The following is a 21,733-nucleotide window of genomic DNA, read 5'->3' as shown; positions in this document are numbered from 1 at the left end:
TGTGATCAATTTAAAGCATCCTTGCAAAATAAAAGTATTCATTTCTAAAATTTCTTTTCTTAAAAGAAGTAGTAAAAATTACACGACTCCAAGCTTTTAAATCGTATAGTGTATAATGAAAAAAAAAAAAATTAATTAATTAAAAAAACAACTATACATATATATATATATATATATATATATATATATATATATATATATATTTTTTTTTATATAACCCATCAAATCGTATAGAATAATGAAAAAAAAAATTAATTAAAAAAACAACTGAAAAAAAAAAAATCAAAGAATCCTGAAAAAAAAAAAAATGTACTCACCTGTTTTAAATATTGATAATAATTTAAATGTTTATTGAACAGCAAATCAGCATATTAGAATGATTTTTGAAGGATCATGTGACACTGAAGACTGGAGTAATGATGCTGAAAATTCAGCTTTGATCACAGAAATAAATTACATTTTCAAATATATCCAAATAGAAAGCAGTTATTTTAAATAGTAAAAATATTTCACAATATTACTGCTTTTGCTGTATTTGGATCAAATAAATACAGGCTTGGTGAGCAGAAAAGACTTCTTTAAAATCCATTAAAAAATCTCACTGTTCAAAAACTTTTGACTGGTAGTGTATGCAAGTCATTTTTGTAATGATTTTATTTATTTTCAGCATTAAGGGCATGAATAAATGAGATTTTGAGGTTTGAAATATTGTGGACCACTGAACATTTTTGTAGTTTTGGTATATTTGAGTTACATGAAAGTAATGTCATGATGCAAAAAAATACATGGTTCAATAAGCTTCTAAGCAAAATATAATATAATTTTTTTTTCTGTTGGTGAAAATGGGTCAATTCTTCACAGCTTTTCAGAGATTCACCCTTTTAGACTTGAGCAAATGTGACACTGATCACCAAAATGAGTTTTCGACAAAGTTCACCTCCCAAAAGAACCTCAAACGCTTTTAGGTTGGTGATGACATTCTTTTCCAAAAAACGAGGCGATGGATTAGCATCGCCGTACCACAGCAGGACGCTTAAAAACGGCTGAAACAAACTCGTACCTCCATCTAAAAGAATCAAATGTTTTTTTTCTTCGTTTTTTTGAGTTTGTGCTACTGATCCGACAGACAGAAAATGTAAAAACCAGACATCACAGAACTCCAGATAGTAACATCGTACCGCTCGCGTCCAAACGGATCCGACAGGTGGACGGCCACCCGAGAAAGGACCCTGAAGGGTCAGTTTGGACAGAGCAGTAATGAGTCAAGGAAAAATTGCTTCTTTGTGCCAGGAAACACAATTCCAGTGAGAGAACGTCAGGTTGTCTTGATTACACCACTAAGGCCTAAAAAGTCTTTTCATCAACCGCTTCATTCGTTCAGAGTGTGGTGATCGACACATGCCAGTGTAAACCTCTGAGAGAGGTGCTCTATCGGCCCAGTCGATGGCCGACGCAAGTATTTACATGTGACGCTCGAGCTGAAAAACCGCTGAATAAAAACCCAAAACAAGCGTCTTTTCGTTCGTGTCTGAAGTCTTTGCTCTGAACAGGAAACCGTCCTCGAGTCCAACATTTAGTAAAGCGCTCAGTCTGGACACGTACCCTAGGATCCTATGATGTGCCCTACACCACGGTGCTCAGCGAGGGGCCGCTGCAGTCTGCGGTGGAGCTCTGCATGATGCTGCTCTCTGATTCGCTGGGGGTGTCCGGAGACACAAGAAGGGTGCTGCTGTCGATGGAGTCCTCGCGCTCTTCTAGGGGCGGCGGTGGCGGGGCGGGGAGCGCCGGCTCGGGGAAATCCCTCTGGAGAGAGTCGGACGTCCCGCTCATGTGACCAGTCGCGAGCGAAACCCCGGTCCGTCCTGGAGGGAGAACAGGAGGTAAATGAAGGGTCGTCCAAAACCTTTTTTGGATTTGTGCTGATGTCCAGTGTTTTCTATTATTAACAAACTAAAACTATAAAAAATTGTTTTTGTTAATGTAAAAGTAAAATTCTAAAATAATTTTAAGTTGAAGTACCAAAATCATTAAAAGTAAAAAAAAAAAAAAAAAAAAAAAAAAAAAAAAAATATATATATATATATATATATATATATATATATATATATATATATATATATATATATATATATATATATAAACATATAAAATGTATAAATAAATAAATAAAATAAAAAAAATATTATATTATATATATATATATATATATATATATATATATATATGTATTTTTTTATTTTATTTATTTATACATTTATATGTATATATATGTATATATATATATATATATATATATATATATATATAAAGGAAAATATATATAAAATATAAAAGAGAGAGAGAGTAGTTTAATTAATAGTACTAAAAGAAAGAAAAGATATACATTTATTTACAAATACATATAATTTATTAATAAACAGTAATTGTAAAATTCAAAAAAATTATTTTATGTAAAATTATTTTATTAAAAAAAAAATATATATATATATAGACACACACACACACACACACATATATATATATATATATATATATATATATATATATATATATATATATATATATATATATATATATATATATATATATATATACATACACATATATATACATATATATATATATACATATATACATACATATATACACACACACACATATATATATAGAGAGAGAGAGAGAGAAAAAAGAAAAATACAATATAACAACTAAAAATTCTAAATGATGCCCTGCCAACAAACTGAAGTTAATTAGTTTATTTACCCATAACTAAAAAAAGAAAACATATATAATTTATTTATTTATATATATATATGCATGCGTGCATGTATGTATAAATATATAAGATAAAAGAAGAAAAAGATATATAAAATCTAAAAAATATAAAAATTTAAATTTCACAATTTTTATTTTAATTATAAATGTTGCCTTGCCAAAAAAATAAAATTAATTTCTTTAATTACTAAAATAAAAATAAATCAAAGCTAAATAGAAATATATAAAAAACATTTTTAACAAAATATGCATATATGCATATATATATATATATATATATATATATATATATATATATATATACACACATACATATACATACATATATATATATATAAAATTTAATTATGTATATTTTATATATTTATTTTAAGTTTTTATTTTAATTTTAGTTTTAAGTTTTACTTATTTATGTTATCTGTTATTTATGTGTTATGTTATTCAAAATGTTGCCTTGCCAAAAAACAGAAATTAATTACTTTATTTACTAAAACTGAAAAGACTAACAAACATTTTTAAAATAATTTTCATAAAAAAGGTAATTCATTTTTAATTATTAAAATGAGCAATATTCGAGCACTCAAGATATTTACATTCAATTTCAATAGTTTGATCAATAGTTTATCAACACTTTTTAAGTACTGAATGCAATATAGTATTTGCAATTGATATTCCTCTCGACCTTTATCACCACATAGTATTTTGGGGGGAAAACACTGCAGAATCCATTCTGATTTTGCTTTATTTTCAAAAGCTCCATATGAAGTTTCCTTACAATTTGGGCATAAGTGGGAATATCTGAATGTAGGATGAACATAATATCCTTGTCTATATAAGCAGCTCACCAGGTTATGGATCAGAGCTCTACAATGCGATCCATAAAGACTTTAAAAATATTAACCGAAGATTATAAATGAATAAATTACATGCATATTTTATAAAAAGGATCTAAAAACACAGCGTCACTGTTATGAATCTTTGTAAAGACATACCAAGGTCCATGTAGAGGATGCTGTCTGGATTAATGGAGGCCTCATATGGAGGAGGAGGGTCATCGGGGTGGTGGATATCTGGGTATTTGTAAGCAGCATAAGGGGGCGGAGGCTCCTGGAAGTGGAACGCTCCACCTTCACCATCATCAGAGAGGTGCAGAGGCGTCAGGCCCGTCCCGAACGCATCCGGCCCGTAGTCAAAGCCAGGGACCCTCCGACCCAGATTAAAATGATGCACTGTGAAAGACAGCGATGATTCAGAAAAACATAACTTTAATATGTGATAATAACCAGATGATTGCACAGGGCCTTACGGTTTCCTCCAATGAGCGTTTCGATGCGTTCCCGTCGCCGCTGCCTCAGTCTGTGCACCATGAAGAGCAGCAGCGAGAGGATGAGGAAGGATGAGATGCAGCTCACGATGAGCCTCATGCCGCTGGCCATAGAGTCAAACAGGCTGCTGCCGTCTGAAAACAACACAAATGAGATTTACCTCCATCAGATCACAACCTGACACTAGAGATGTGTGAGATTGAAATTATACTGTTGACTGCACACTGACAAGTATAAATGTGACCCTGGACCACAAAACCAGTCTTAAGTAGCACGGGTGTATTTGTAGCAATAGCCAACAATACACTGCATTGGTCAAAATGATCGATTTTTCTTTTATGCCAAAAATCATTAGGATATTAAGCAAAGATCATGTTCCATGAAGATATTTTGTAAATTTCCTACCGTAAATATATCAAAACTTAAATTTTGATTAGTAATATGCATTGCTAAGAACTTCATTTGGACCACTTTAAAGGCGATTTTCTCAATATTTAGATTTTTTTGCACCATCAGATTCAAGATTTTCAAATAGTCTCGGCCAAATATTTTTCTATACTAACAAACCATACATCGATGGAAAGCTTATTTATTCAGTTTTCAGATGATGTATAAACCTCAATTTAAAAAAATTGATCCTTATGAGTTTTGTGGTCCAGGGTCACATATTACTGACAATTTATTAAAATATATATATTTTTTATAAAATAAAATTAATCTGACAAACAAGTTTAAGCTAAAGTACTAAAAATAAAAAAAATTGCTTTAAAATAAAATGGAAAAAATACCATATAAAAGCTAATTCAATATATTAATAAATACTATAATAGCATAGAAATAATACTTAAAATAATACAATTCTATTTTCTTAAATCATTTAGAACTGAGCATAACTACAAAAACAAATGCATTACTAAAAAAAATCCCTTGTTTCCCAGGCCTTTAAAAAAATATTATTATTATTATTATTATTTCTTTTATATTTTAAATTTCCGGGAATTTGCCACACAAATTAGCAACACACGGGTGAAGTGCTCAAGAGATTCACAATTGATTTAAATAGTTGATTTTAGAATTTGTTCATTTTTAACCTTAAATTTAGAACTAAATGTTGGCAACTTTCAGTTGAAAATAAGTTAAATTTGAAGTATTAAAAAATAAAAAATATTAGGTGAAGTATTGAAAGTATGAAAAACTAAAACAGAAATAATAATTCAAAGCACATAGTAATAATGAAAAAAGTAAAAATTACAATTAAAAAAAGAAATAAAAATTACAATTACTAAACCTTAAACTAAATTAAAATAAAAACAGGAAATACAAAATAAAAGCCAACTTTGCAGAACTAAAATAAAATATAAACGTTACATGTATTTAAAAAAAAAAACTTTTTGTAAAAAATTTTTGCCTCTACAACTAATAAAATTTTATATAAAATAAAAATAAAATTTCAAATAACAATAGGTTGAAATACAATTAAAACTGAAAAATATAAATTAAAGTACATAAAAAGTACTAAAATATAAAATAAAGACAAACTACAAAAACAAAAGTTATTTTATAAGATTTGCCAAACAAAGCTCAAATACTCAAATCAAGTGCTCAACAGATTCACAACTTTCAATAGTTTGTAGCATTTATAAGCTAATGATGTTGTTCTCTAATGTAAAATGGTTATAAGTAATTTGACTACCTGTAGCAATACATGCAATATTGAATGAAATATAGGACAAAAATAATACAATTATAGCACTACTATGTGTGTGTTTGCACGCTGTATTGCTAATTAAATCGTATTAGTCTATATACATATCTACATTATACTGATTATACTAACTAATGACAACCACACTTTCAACATTACAATTAAAAAAAAACACTATGGGAAAAAAAAACTGTAAATAATCTAAGAAACAAATATATTTTGTGCTAAAATTTGTATAAAAATGTAAAATAATGGTAGTTTGTCGTCCAAATATATCAGGAGACTCTAACTTTACAATAAGATAAAGCAGAGTAGCTCCACCTAGTGTTGAGATTTGGGTACTTCACATATCTGTCCACTTATCTTTAACTGTAATACAGGTTACATTCAATACACAAAACGCACAAACAGTTCACACTATGATTTGGAGAGACTGTGACAGTACCGGGATCCAAGCAGGTGAACTTGCAGCACTCTTTAGGGTCCTTGCGGAAATGCTGGCAGCCCTGCGGTCGCTCACACAGGGCGGCCACACACATCTCCGGCTCGCCGTCGTGGCACGTGCAGCTCAGACACGGGTCGTCCCCTTTAGGTGTGAAATAATAGCCCTCGTTCACCACGTTGTCTTTGATGTCCACACACGTTTGTCCTGTGGAAGAAACGTATGAGTTTATTAGTACTAACCTAAACAAAACTCGAGACTGCTGTCAAACAGGGCTCTTCTGTTAATATCATGCTGCTGGACGTACTTCTCTTGCAGAGGAAGGGGAATTTTTTGTAGCAGTTTTCAGCATGCCAGCTGTGCAAGCCCCGCTCGTTCATGCTTTTGATCTGAAAGCGCTGCAGCTGGGCGCAGAACACGTTATCCTGGGTTGGGTTCGCCTCGCCAAAACTAGCCAGACCCTCTGGAGGCAAAAACACCTGCATGGATCCTGTGAGGATCAGACAGACGGATGAGGAAACAGTTCAAAACGCCCACAGATGTGACAAATAAATATAAAAATGTAAATGATTAAGTTAAAGAAACAGTTAAAGTAAGTTAAAAGTTCTTTTGTTATTTGAAATCAGTATTATTTTTAACTGAAACTAGAAGTAAACTATTAAAAATCATTTTTGTTCATTTTTAACATTGAACTTTAACATAAAAATGATTAAAAAATATATTTTTTAAAACTTCTAAATAAAGTTTAATTTACAAAAACCACTGGACTTACAAACATACTTAAAAACACAAGACGTTTCAGTGTTCATCCAAACACCTTCATCGGTTGTTTGGTGTACAGGAAGTAACTCTGGCAATTTATAAACACAAAGAAGTCACATGATCTAAACCACATGACAGATGTTAGTCCAATTGTGTGCCAGAGAAGATGGTGCTCCAGCAGCTTAAACTGGTGTCCAGTTTAAACTGGTTTATTCAAAGAAGAATCTTCACAGACATATTTTTTTAAAAGAACAAAATTACCTTAAACTAAATTAAAATGAAAATTGAAAATACAAAATAAAAGCCAACTTAGCAGAACTAAAAGAAAATATAAATATTAGATTAAAATTAGCTTGAAAAAGTAGAACGTTTTGTAAAATTCAGAAATGTTGCCTGTGCAACTAATAGCAACACAATAAGTTTAAGTAATACAGTTATTAAAACTGAAAAATAAACATTAAAAGTACATAATATATTTCTAAAATATAAACAAAATAATATATAAAATTATATAATATATAAAAAAATATAAAAAGGTATATACATCTTTTTTCAAAATATGAAAAACAAAAGTATTAAAAGTATGAAGTGTTAAAACTAAAACAGAAACAAAAACATTTCTAAAAAACAAAATAATTTTAAATTAGAAAGTAGAAAGTTTTGTAAAATTCAGAAATGTTGCCTCTGCAAGTAAAAGCAATACAATAAGTTATATATTTCCAAAATATAAATATAATATAGTATATCAAATAAAATTATAATATATAAATTATAATTAAAATTAATATATAAAATAAACTTAAGACTGAAAATATAAAATAAAAGGTATATATATTTTTCCAAAATATTAATAAAAACAAAAGTTAAAACTAAAACAGAAAGCAAAATTTAAGAATAGTAATAATGATAAAAAATAAAATAAAAATTACAATAAAAATTCTTTAAAATGACAACTAAACCTTAAACTAAAAAATGAAAACTGAAAATACAAAATAAAAGCCAACTTAGCAGAACTAAAATAAAATATAAATATTAAAGTAAAACGGTTAAAATTCTGTAAAAAAAAATGTATATTCATATATTCCTTACAGAAAGAGTTATGTTGAATTAATGAATCGATCTATCCATTTCATAAAACTAGTCTGAATGATTCGTTCATGGTTTTTGAGTCACTGATTCAATTCACTGATTCAAAGATCCAGTCACAATTAACAGCCTACTAGATCATTTTCAGTGAATAACAACTTCAAATTCACTCTGTTCTTCACACTAAAGCCTGGAATATACTACATGACTTTCCCCCCGATTTTCCAATGATTTACAGTCTGGAAAAGATTTTACAAGTCATGTAGTGTATTCCAGCCTTAAGTTACGATAAGACTTTGTCAGACCTAAAATACAGCAAAAAACTTAATAGGACTACTTCTTCTTTGACATTAGGGTGAGTTTCTTAGTTCCCTGTTTTTCTTAAAAAAATTATGAGATTAAAAACCAACCTTTATACGCCACTTCCCAACGGCCCTCGAGCGAATGATTCTGGTTGGTAATCACATACTGATATCCCACCCAGAACCTGCAACCACAGGTGAAGAACATTCACAGCGTTGAGAACTCAAAAATGTAAAACCAAATCACTTCCTCAGAAAACCGATTCACACTCACTTGCACTGGTCCTTTCGCTCGCACACTTTCTCGTCAAAGTCCACCTCGATCTTGAGGATGAACTGCAGCTCTTCATTGGTGCCGAACGTCGCGAGTGAACCGTTGACTTTCTGACAGGTTTCCACCGCCTGCCAGTAGTTCTCACTCCTCAGGTAGACTTTATAACAGCTGGCTGTCTTTTCATAGTGGTGCCAGCCGCTCGGACACTTCCCTGTGTTTGGAGTGGGAATTATATTATTTGAAAACATCATAATTTAACCATAATAAGCTTTTTGAATGGTATTTTCTTTCTCACACCACCCTACTGTTGTGTTCTATTACATCCATTCCAAATAAATAAATTAAAAAATAAATCAATTAATTAATATTTATTTTACAATTAAAAAAAAACACCAGTAAAAACAGTAATGTTGTGAAATATTATTGCAATTGAAAATAACTATTTTACATTTCAATATATTTTAAAATGTAATTTATTCCTGTGATGCAAAGCTGAATTTTCAGCATCATTACTCCAGTCTTCAGTCACATGATTCTTCAGAAGTCATTCTAATATACTGATTTGAGTGTCGATTTTGTAACGTTTTATGTGATTGCACATGGAAGGAAAATGTTGACATAGTAATGCAATATGAGCACATCTTCACAGCATATTAAGAGTGTGAGTGTTTTAAGAGATCAGGAAGGCTCTTACTATTAAAGCGCACTGGTTGAGCAACTCCCATGACGTCCTCCACCGGCTCAAAACCGTTGCTGTAACGATACCGTTCCTCCTTTATTGCTGCAAGAGAGCGAAACAAGGAATATCTTGAATATGGCCAAAATATACTAGACTGAAGCATAAATCATCAGTGCAAATGCGGAATTTGCAACCCTGGACCACAAAACCAGTCATAAGTAGCATAGGTATATTTGTAGCAACAGCCAAAAATACATTGTATGGGTCAAAATTATTGATTTTATGCCACAGATCATTAGGATATTAAGTAAAGATCATGTTCCATGAAGATATTTTGTAAATTTCCTACCATAAATATATCAAAAGTTAATTTTTGATTAGTAATGTGCGTTAAGAACTTTTCATTTTTAACGAAGTCTCTTCTGCTCACCAAGCCTGCATTTATTTGATCAAAGTACAGCAAAAACAGTAGAAAATGTGAAATATTTTACTATTTAAAATAGCTGCTTTCTATCTGAATATATTAATTTATTCCTGTGATTTCAAAGCTGAATTTTTAGCATCATTACTCCAGACACATGATCCTTCAGAAATCATTCTAATATTCTGATTTGCTGCTCAAAAAACATTTATTATTATTATTATTATGTTGAAAACAGCTGAGTAGCATTTACTTAAAAAGAAAGTTTAGATGAACAGCATTTATCTGAAACAGAAATCTTTTGTAACATTATAAAAGTCACTTTTGATCAAATTTAAAGCATCCTCGCCAAATAAAATGATTAATTTCTATAATTAGATAGATTATAGAGATCCAGGATAGATAGATAAAATTATTCATTCCCCCAATTATAGTGTATAATATTACAAAAGCTTTTCATTTCAGATAAAGGCTGATCTTTGGATCTGTCTGTTCATCAAAGAACCCTGAAAAATGTGCTTAACTGTTTTAAATATTGCTAATAATAACAATCATAATAAAAATGTTTCTTGAACAGCAAATCAGCATATTAGAATGATTTCTGAAGGATCATGTGACACTGATGCTGAATGACGCTGAAATTCTCGCTTTGATCACAGGAATAAATTACATTTTAAAATATAATCGAATGAAAAGCAGTTCTTTTAAACAGTAAAATATTTCAAAATTTTACTGTTTTTGCTGTATTTTGAAGAAAAAAAAAATGCAGGCTTGGTGAGCAGGAAAGTCTTTTTTAAAAATCTTACTGTTCAAAAACACCTTTGACTGGTAGTGAGATATAATACATATATATTTTTTCATAAACCTTTTTGGTATTTTATCCACATTTGATGTCTAATATAAAATCTGGGCCCTGAACCAAAAGCAGTTGAGTATCACTGTAAGCTGTGTAAGTAAAACAACATGCTTTCAAGGAAATAATGACACTAAAACCCTAATCCACAGTGGACAGAAGGGAAACGGAGTGGCAGCAGGTCTGCTAACATAAAAACAGTTTCTAAGAATCTTATTAAACCACGTTCTCATTTCCTGAAAGGAGGAGCACTAAATCCGACAACCAAACAAGAATTAAAGTAAGACTGCATATCCGTCAAGAAATGTGCCAACACCTCCTGAGAACATCGGCTCGATTACAGCGATGTCAGCAAGGGGCAGTGCAATTACAAGCATGAAATGAGTATAAAGCCCTGCAGTGTTTTGTGTCCACTAGTGATTACAGCTTCAGTGAACATGGCAGGGGCTAGACAAAGAGTTCCAGGTAATATAGCTTAAAAAAAAAAAAAAAAAAAAAACAGATAGCTTAATTTTTTTTTTTTTGGATTTTGATGATATGTAATCTTGATATTTTTGTGTTATGCTCTGAAATGGCTTAAAATGTGATATTTTTCAGTCAGAAGAACCGTCATTTTTAACGACCCACTGAACAGCCACAAAAATTGCTCCATAACATTAACAAGAATTATAACACTGTTTTAAAAAAAACAACAACAAGAACATAAAAATGAAAAAGAACAAAAAAATTACTAAAATGTAAACTAAAGAAAAAATTAAAATAAATAAATAATAAATAAAAGCAAATTTATACTTAAATACTATAATAATTTTTATTATAAATACTATAATAAAAAAAAACTTTAAAAAAAAAAAGTTTTTGGTTCTCATCTTAATAATGGGATGGACTTGGAATATATTTATGTGCATGTGTGTTTTTAATATTCTAATAAAATATTAGTAAGAATACCAATGTAACTACAAAAAATTATTATATTTTAAAAATATTTTTACAACAAAAACAACAACTACATAATAATATTTTAATTATTTATTATATAAATAATAAATAATTATTATTATATATAATAATTAATTTATTATTTATTATATATAATAATATTTTTATATATTTTTATTAATAATATGTTTAATATTTATTATTATTATTATTATTATTATTATTATTATTATTATTATTACTTACAATTATTATAATTATTATTACTACTACTACTACTAATAATAATTACATTATTATTATTATTATTATTATTATTTATTATTTCAATATTATTCAATTTCAATTATTTACTTCAAGATATCAATACATACCATAATAAAACCTAAAAATAAAATCTTAGTTCTCATTTTAAATAGTAATGGGATGGACTTGGTATACATGTATGTATGTGTGTGTGTGTGTGTGTGTGTGTTTTGTTTAATATTTTAATATAATAATAGTAATAATACCAATATTACTACTAAAAATAATTATTATATTTAAAAAATGTTTTAACAACAAAAATAACAACAACTACATAATAAAATAATAATTATTAATAATTATATTATTATTATTATTAATAGTATTATTATATTTACTTCAATTATTTAATTCAAAATATCAATAAATATCAAATCAAAAAACCTAAAAAACATATTTTTAAATAATAATGGGATGGACTCGGTGTGTGTCTGTGTGTGTGTGTGTGTTTTAATATTATATTCTAATAATAATAGTAATAACAATGTTACTATTAAAATAAATTATTATATTTAAAAAATATTTTTACAACAAAAACAACAACTACATAATAAAATAATAATAATAATAATAATTATTATTATTATTATTATTATTATTACTATTATTATTATTTCAATATTATTTAATTTCAATTTTTTAATTCAAAATATCAAAAAATACTATCATGAAACCTAAATCTTAGTTCTCATTTTAAATAATAATAGGATGGACTTGTACATGTATACATATGTATGTATGCGTGTGTGTGTTTAATATTTTAATATAATTATAGTAATAATACCAATGTTGCAACTAAAAATAATTATTATATTTAAAAATATTTTTACAACAAAAACAACAGCTACTACATAATCAAATAATTATTATTAATAATTATATAATAATAATAATTATTATTATTATTATTTCAATATTATTTCATTTTAAATGTAATAAATACCATCATAAAACCTAAAAAACTTCTTCGTCCTCATTTTAAATAATAATGGGATGGACTAAGAATATATGTATGTGAGTGTGTTTTTAATATTTTAATATAATAATATTAATAATAATACCAATGTTACTACTACAAATAATAATAATTATATATATATATATATATATATATTTTTTTTTTTTTTTTTTGTATTATTATTTTTTTTAATATATATATTTTTACAACAACAACAACAACATAACTATTATTATAAATAATTATTATTGTTATTGTTATTATTATTATTATCGTTATTATTTTTTCAATATTATTCAACTTCTATATTTATATAATTATTAATACACGTATTTGTTTTATAGATGTGTATCAAAACAAGTTCATTTTTGCTACAGAATGACATGGCTTTAGTTGAACAATGTTTTTATTTAACTTCAGTCACGTATTCAGCATACATTCATCAGCCCTACTGGACAACGCAGAAGAAATATGAAATGGCACCTTGCCAAAAGTTTACTTATTTTATCTCCTGCTACTGAAAGTGTCACTGAAAAGTTTATGAGACTGCGAAGCACATAATAAATTAGAGGATAAGATACGAAGACCAATCATTTGATAAAAACCGACAAGATTAAAATCATGTCACCATCTCAAAAAAAAAAAAAAAAAAAAAAAAAATATCCCAGCTTACAGGCTGACATACAACCGCTTCCTGATTAACAAACAACCACTTCCTGATTAACATACAACTACTTCCTGATTGTCTGCCAACACGACCAACACAAAGCCACTTATCCTTAGCATTTATGGGTATTTTCTCCAACATTCATGTGCTCGGGGTGTGATTCTGATCAGCAGTGCTTGAAGGAGCTCCAAGACACAGATCACATGCTCAGAAAATCCGCTCTGTAATGCCTGTTATCCTGTTCAGGAAGCAGACTCTGAGCACCGTGTCTCACTCTGAGGTTAAGACACTGAAACGACAGCACACAGGCAAAACAAAGCAAAATCTAGCTGGCAAAGTCACAGCACAAAACTAAAAAAGTCGGAAGTGAAACCGTTCCTCATAAGCACAAGTGTGTTTTTAAAGTGTATTGCACAAGAATGTGGCTGTGTGTGTGTGTGCGAACTTACTAGGGCAATCTATCTCATCGCTTTTGTCATCACACGCCGTCCATCCATCGCACTGCCAGGACAGAGGGATGCACTGCATTTTTCCGCTCCGGCAGGCAAACTGGCCAGGACTGCAGCGCAGATCTGAAACACAGACAACGCACTGAGTCAAACTAATCTAGAAAAGAACCTGCAGCTTAGGCTCCATTATGTGTGATTACATACAATCACGATTTATTATGCAACAGGAAAAGTCTCCAAATTTAGATGAAGAGCCGTTCCACAGCATCAAGGACATCAGTGTCAATGTCAGGCTTAGCTAAATGAGACTCCAACAGGGTCAAAGTGTCAAACCAAACCAGCTGGAAACCCTCAAGATAATTGGTAAGAATTCCAAGGATCGCAGCTTACCTGACAACAGTCTGGCCAGAGCGAGCCGTGGACCTGCGGGGGGGAGAGACGGGGAGATTTAGTGATTTCAGTAATATAACATTACCTAATCTCTTAAAGGCTCAAGAGACAGTCTGTCTCCCTGTTATCTGGGTATAAATAACAACAGATAGCACAGGTACACCTACATTTGCAAACAAAAGCCAAAGTAAGTGACCAGAAAGTCCTTGTGGATTTATTTTGTTCAAATGCGATCTTTGCTAAGGGTCTAAAACTTTTACATCAAGAAAGCAAAGCTGATTTTAGGAATAGTAAAAATGCAGACAAAATATAAATTCATATTAATGTTCAGGTACAAAAACAAAAACTAACAAAAAGTATAATAATACATACTATGCTATGTTAAATTAAACATGTAAAATAACACACACATTAATAATACACATACTAAAACTAACAATAATAAAATTTGCATTAAACCATAAAAAGATTCCAATATTTTATTCAATTTAATAACAATAACTTGATATATTAATTACATTTATATGATACATTGCATATACAGTATTACAAATAATGCTAATTTACTACATTTATATTGTAAAATAAATTATATAATAATAATAAAGTAAATGTACAATGCATTTAATGCAATGCAAATAAATGTATATTTAATAACAATAATACATACATCATAAAAAATTCTAATATTTAATTCAATTTAATAACAATAATTTGAAATATTTATTACATTAATATGATACATTACATTAAATATATAAAATAATAATTATTATTATTATAATTAATATTACGTAATGCTCATTTATTACATTTATATTATACAACAAACTTTATAATAATTGTAGAATGCATTTAATATATAATAAATATACAAATAAATATATTTATTAATAATAATAATAATAATAATAATAATAATAATAATAATACATATTTCTTTATATATTACATTATATTTCATATACATAAAATTTGTATTAAAAGATAAAAGGATTAATATTTAATAATATATAAAATTGAAATTTTTTATATATTTCTTACATTTATGATTCACTACAATAAATATATAAAATATTAATAATAATAATAATAATTACTATTATAAATAATAATTTATTACATTTATATTATACAATAATTTCAATGATTTCAATTTAATAACAATAATTTGCTATATTTATCATTGTTTATACAAATAAAAATTACATTATGCTACATTACAGTAAATTTATAAAATAATAATTATATTATTATTATTATATTAATACTCATTTATTACATGTATATTACACATATACAGTATATAATAATAATAATTAAATTTGTATTAAACCATAAAGACTAATATTTCATTAAATTTAATAATATATTTAATATATTTACTACATTTATGATACATTACATTAAATATATCAAACACTGATAATAATAATAATTATTATTATAAATAATTTATTACATTTATATTATACAATAAACTATATAATAATGATAAATGTATAATATATTTAGTGCATTATAATAAATATAAAATAAATGTACATTTAATAATAACAACAACAACAATAATAATAATAATAATACATTTAACTTTATATTTTATGTAATAAATGATATATACATAATTTATTGCATTATACTTCATATACATTAGAATTGTTTTAAATATAAATTATTTATTTAATACAAATTTGATTAATTACTTCGGCCTGTATATGTGTGTGTGACCCAGGTATTCCCTATGTTGGATAATAAAACCTGAAATATTTTACAATGTGGAGACAAAATTTTGGTCCCCGTGAGCAATCTTGTTTAAGGGTTAAGGTTTAGGGAACAGAATATATGGTTTACAGTATAAAAACCATTATGTATATGGAGAATCCTCATTAAAACACATAAACCTGGCACCTGTGTGTTTGTGTGTGTATCCTTTTATACATAAATAAAAGCCATCTAATATATATAGTATAAAATAATGTCTGTTATTTCTCAATTAGCTCAATCTTCCAATCTCTTGAGAAGACGAGGCAAGCTACAAACAAACTAATTATATTTTTGAAGAGTGCTTCTTGGGAGGTCCAGACATTCAGACATTCAATCAATCACCTGCCCAACCCTTGAGTCTAAAGTTATCCTTAAACAAACACACCAACACTGAGATGCATTCAGTGTGTTCTCTACTGGTCTGCACGATCTGCACCACATTCACCACTACAGACAGAAAGACCATTGTGAACAGGTGAACACCCATTTGACTGCTAAAAACCTTCCAGTGATCACCAAAATAGTGCAAATAACCCATTTGGGTAGTTAACAAATACTTAAACTTTTCAACATTAAGATTTTAGGTTAAAATGCACATGTAGAGGAATATACACGGTTCGCTGTCCTACTTTTGTACATGTTTTTCTACTTTTGTACTGTTCTAATTTTGCACACGTGTCTGTTGCATGCATCACTCTGAGTTTGTCATGTAGTAAAAAGACTTCTAGGTCAATATTAAAGATATGCAAGAGCCTCCTTTAATGCTAACATCACAGCGATCGTGTGTAATATTATGCACTTTTAACAAGAGCACACACTGAGATTAAACACCAGCTGTGGGTTTATTCAATGAGATTCCACATGGAGACAGACCAACCCATCCTGCCCTCAAAAACAAGTGCAGACGGGGCACATAACCTGGGCTTCCCCATGGAAATTAAACACAGAAAAGCACATCACAGACCATTAACCCAAATACTGCCCTATTTATTTGATCCACTGGGTTTCTATGCATCACCTTATATCAATAGGATTAATAACCTCCCGTCAAACAGAGAATATCACAACAGACACCACCAGGACGCCAGCGCTCTAATGTTTCTCCTTCCAGAGCTTCTGCTTGATCTGTCTGCTCCCGTATCGAACTGTGGCCTACCAGAAACACTACATTGACTGCAAATGGTTGGAATGTATGGCAAGTTGTTTAAAAATGTATTCCTTAAACCTACAAGCATCTATTTTAATGTACTTGTATTTTTTATTACCAGAAATCAAGTGGTGACCCGTAACTTTAGATTTTCGAAAACCTACACACATCTTTCAGTTCCACTAGCAACTACTGTTGTCAAAAGTGCCGACTTCGGTACCAATTGGTACTGAAATTTTTAAAATGTGATGATACCAGCATTTCCAGTGAGCATTTTGAGCGTTGTTGAGCGGATCGTAGCCAATCACAGACATAGCTGTTGAACATGTGAACACAATGGCCAATCAGATGTATTTAAGAATCTGCTCAGCAGCGCTCAAAATGCTTGCAGGAAATGCTGGTATCATCACTTTTTTAAATTTCAGTATGACTGGTACCGAAGTTGGTATTTTTGACAAGTAACTAGTAACCTTTTATTGCATACGAGTACTTGTTTTATTGCTATTAGTCACTATCCCAACAGTTACAAGTAACAATTACACTGCTACTAGTAATGAGTAACTAATATTATTATTTACTGTATCGGAGTCTGTGAATCTGTCATATCAATGATTCACTTCGAACTAGCATTTTAATAGTTATTAACAGTGTTGGGGCTAACGCATTACAAGTAACGCGGGTTACGTAATAATATTACTTTTTTCAAGTAACTAGTAAAGTAACGCATTACCTTTGAATTTCTAAGAAAATATCTGAGTTACTTTTTTCCCCATTTATTGACTGACAAGTCTCCTGTCGGGAAATTGGAAGTAAACATGATATTACTGTATTCTAGACTAAATGTGAACATGCATTAATTCATTTCACTCATAAAAAAACAGATTCAGTTTTCCTCAAAATGAATAAAAACAGTGAAATGCAAACTCAGAATATGACGCAACCCTGCAATTATTAAATATGTTAAATAAAACAAATATCCTTTATGTATTTAATCCCATTTTATTAACCTGTGTCTTTGCTGCTGATCTTCGATGATGCAATTCAACCATAGTAATAAGCAAAAATTACTTTAGATAAAACTAACATTTGCTTTATTATTTTTTTTTTTAATAGCTGAAGAGTTATCTCCTGCATAAATTAACTTTTCTTTCAGCCTGAGGTTGACTTTTGGTGTAAAAGGGCTTTTACATTAAAATTGTTTTATATTAAAAACAAAGAAGCAAGCCCTGCCCAGATTTAAAAAGTAACGCAAAAGTAACGTAACACATTACTTTCCATAAAAAGTAACTAAGTAATGTGATTAGTTACTTTTTTCAGGGAGTAACGCAAAATTGTAATGCAATACTTTTAAAAGAAACATTCCCCAACACTGGTTATTAATACTTATTTCAGCTTTAATATAGCACTTATTTAGGGGGTGCTTACAACACCATTTTCATCTAAAACAGAATATTTTTATTTACACGACAATGGCATTTTGGGGGACTGAATTGTAAACTTTTTAAAACAGGTTTTAAAGTGCAAGTTTTGAAAACAATAATGTTACCATCTCCATATATACTACAAAAATACAAATCGGTATATACAGTGACATCATTCGCATTACATATTTACACATGCGTTCAGATGCACACTGTTTCTTTACACAGCAACATCGCCAACTACTGGCCTGGCATACGCAATGCAGAACTTCTAGTTGTTTTTGTGGATTTGTGTAAACAGGGATTGGTTTGACAACAGTGTCATCTGTTAGTTTTTAAAAATGTTTTTAGTGCATTGTTAGATATTATTAGATACTTGGTAGACACTAGAACCCATTCCTGAGACCCTGTATCTAATGTTACTAGTAACACTTTTTATTCCACTAGTATTTCATATGTACTGACTTGTCAGAATGGCTGCTGTGTAGTGAAATTACTATACTTGCTAGTAAGATTAAAAATATAACTAGTAGCAACTAGAATACACACTAGAAATGTAATATATAGGTACTAGTGGCTGTTTAACAGAGTTTGGGATAACAAAGTGCGACAATGCCTGGCAACTTTTGTAGGAGCTTTGGTTCCGTAAGTATTTTTCCCATTTAATTTTTCCATAGAGATTTTTTTAAGTCTTTGTTAAGAGTTATAAGCCCTGAACCAAACTAACCACCAACGAGGTTAATCACAACATTACAAACTTTGATTTGAAGCAAAAAGTACTTGAAAATCAGACAAAAGGACAAAGTCTCAAGACTGCGTACTTAACGGCTTTAATGAGGTAAACAACTACAATCCCATGAAGCATTGCGAATGGGAAACGAAATGAAAAAACAATAAAGAAATTAGGTGCTTTTGATTTCAAGATGCTTATAAAGAAAGAGAAAGAGAAAGAGAGAAGGGCATCTCTGATTGGTCTCAGAATCATGACTAATATAGCTTTTCCATCAGGAATTTATTTTAAAAACAAGCTGAAATAATGTGGGTTAATGGAATATGCTTTTGTTAAAGCCATCAGTTAACAACCAAGATGTGTTTTTCAATTTAATGTTAAGTGAATTTTTCTATCAGGACTAGTAAAACTGGAATAGGCACGAGCAACACATACCAGCTGTAAGTAAACAATTGGGTTCACCACAGATAGGAAAACATTGCAATTTGTTACAACTAACAGTGTAATAGACAGTGGGATTTAGTGACTAGAAGCATGGGAATATGTAAACAAGTAATGCATAACAAACATATACTATATAGTTTTAAAGAATAAATATAAATCCAGCTTGCCACATGGTATGCAATATAAAAGGCTTAAAGCTAGTAACAGATATAGATACTATGTATCTTTCGGGAGTAAATGTTATAAAAGCTTGCCTTATGGAACGTAATAAAAGGCGTAAAGCTTCATAAGACACAATAATAAACGATAACACAGTTAAAGTTACAGGCCCCGACGGCCTGCGAAAGAGCCTCTGCAGCTCAGCGCCTGTTCATCCCCCTCATGACCGAATATAAGCCAAGCTGCAAGCCTTTACCAGCCCAGACTGCAGCAAAGACACCGTTTTAGCAAATGCATTAATTAAAGCAATAGCATTACCTGTCCGTGATGGATCTGTTATTGTCAGAATGAAGAGGAGAAGCACAAAACCACCGCTGTCAGCCTTCGGCAACATTTATCCTCCATTCATAGTATCTTACACCGGAGAAAATGTGCGAGAGAAAATGCAGTTAAAGCACCAGCCGCCGATGTTGAGAGATAAATCACACCGAACCGCCGATTTCCGTTTGCCGTTTGTATTCCGTCGATCAGAAATAAGCTTTGACACTCGGATGTGTTGATTTCAGTTGGCTAAGATCAGGATATAGTGTCATATTCCATGGCTGTTTCCTCTGGCTCGGGCTTAGGACGGATATAAAACAAGATGGCTCCGCCACCGTCCCATCAAAACAATCCCAACCATGTTCTCCAGCCCACAGACTGGAGGAGGAGGCGCTTAATCAGCCCCTCATAATAATACATGCATGACATTTCCTTCATATTTCACTGTTCACACGGATGTGTCATGGAATATTACACGCTGCTAAGTAAAAGCGTTTTGAGCGTCACATGACTAAGATATAAAATCTAGTTAATACGATATGGTATATATATATATAATTTACAACATTAAATTGACAGTAAAGACATTTATAATGCTGCATCTCTGTTGTTCTCTGAGCATCCTAACGGAAGTTAGAATCCATCATGACGGCGCTCATAAGTTATACAAATGAAATGGAATAGTAAATAAAACAAGGATTACTACAGTGCACTTTATGAGAAGATACTACTTAAGTATTTACAAAATTTGCAAAATGTTTGGGTTTGCACTTACATAACGATTTGGTCAGTTACCCGGATGCGCGGCCATATTGGCGATACTCGGATGTAAACAGCAGCATGGATTGCTCAGTTAATGTGCTACTGAATATGTTGTTCTGCTAATTTATGCTGTCTAAACCATTGGAAAATGCGTGGAAGCTGGCAAATCATTTAGATAAGGCATCACAGACATAAATGTTGAACATGTGAACACAATGGCCAATCAGATGTATTTAAGAATCTGCTCAGCAGCGCTCAAAATGCTTGCAGGAAATGCTGGTATCGTCACCTTTTATAAATTTCAGTACGACTGGTACCGAAGTTGGTATTTTTGACAAGTAGCTAGTAACCTTTTATTGCATACGAGTACTTGTTTTATTGCTATTAGTCACTATCCCAACAGTTGCAAGTAACAATTACACTGCTACTAGTAATGAGTAACTAATATTATTATTTACTGTATCGGAGTCTGTGGGCATATCAATGATTCACTTCGAACTAGCATTACAAGTAACGTGAGTTACGTAATAATATTACTTTTTTCAAGAAACTAGTAAAGTAACGCATTACTTTTGAATTTCTAAGAAAATATCTGAATTACTTAGATATTGCCAGTTACTTTTTTCCCCATTTATTAACTGACAAGACT

The 21,733-nt window shown here is 30.1% G+C and overlaps 1 protein-coding gene across 1 annotated transcript; it reads right to left on the bottom strand.

Annotated features, from left to right (window-relative positions):
- Positions 1–280: 280 nt before the first annotated feature.
- dgcr2 (DiGeorge syndrome critical region gene 2) lies at positions 281–20,760 on the bottom strand. The gene is made up of 11 exons (XM_051121522.1): positions 20,320–20,760; positions 14,334–14,366; positions 13,944–14,066; positions 9,366–9,452; positions 8,672–8,882; positions 8,506–8,582; positions 6,555–6,737; positions 6,251–6,454; positions 4,082–4,234; positions 3,768–4,004; positions 281–1,862 (listed from the first exon to the last, which is right to left on the bottom strand). Exons 1-11 carry the CDS (start codon positions 20,393–20,395, stop codon positions 1,624–1,626), a joined length of 1,623 nt encoding a protein of 540 aa, XP_050977479.1. The 5' UTR covers positions 20,396–20,760; the 3' UTR covers positions 281–1,623.
- Between the last annotated feature and the right edge of the window lie 973 nt (positions 20,761–21,733).

Source organism: Labeo rohita, chromosome 10, assembly GCF_022985175.1.
Source record: "Labeo rohita strain BAU-BD-2019 chromosome 10, IGBB_LRoh.1.0, whole genome shotgun sequence".
Classification (NCBI taxonomy): domain Eukaryota; kingdom Metazoa; phylum Chordata; class Actinopteri; order Cypriniformes; family Cyprinidae; genus Labeo; species Labeo rohita.
The sequence above is the reverse complement of the archived record's forward strand: the minus strand, read 5'-3'. Positions and strand labels throughout refer to the sequence as shown.

Bases quoted from the DNA above. Each gene is read 5' to 3' on its own strand.
- dgcr2 (XM_051121522.1), bottom strand. From the start codon at position 20,395: ATGTTGCCGAAGGCTGACAGCGGTGGTTTTGTGCTTCTCCTCTTCATT. The intron at 6,738-8,505 runs GTTGGTTTTTAA...TGATCCTCACAG, and splicing joins TTGGGAAGTGGCGTATAAAG to GATCCATGCAGGTGTTTTTG. The intron at 4,235-6,250 runs GTACTGTCACAG...TGTTGTTTTCAG, and splicing joins GTTCACCTGCTTGGATCCCG to ACGGCAGCAGCCTGTTTGAC.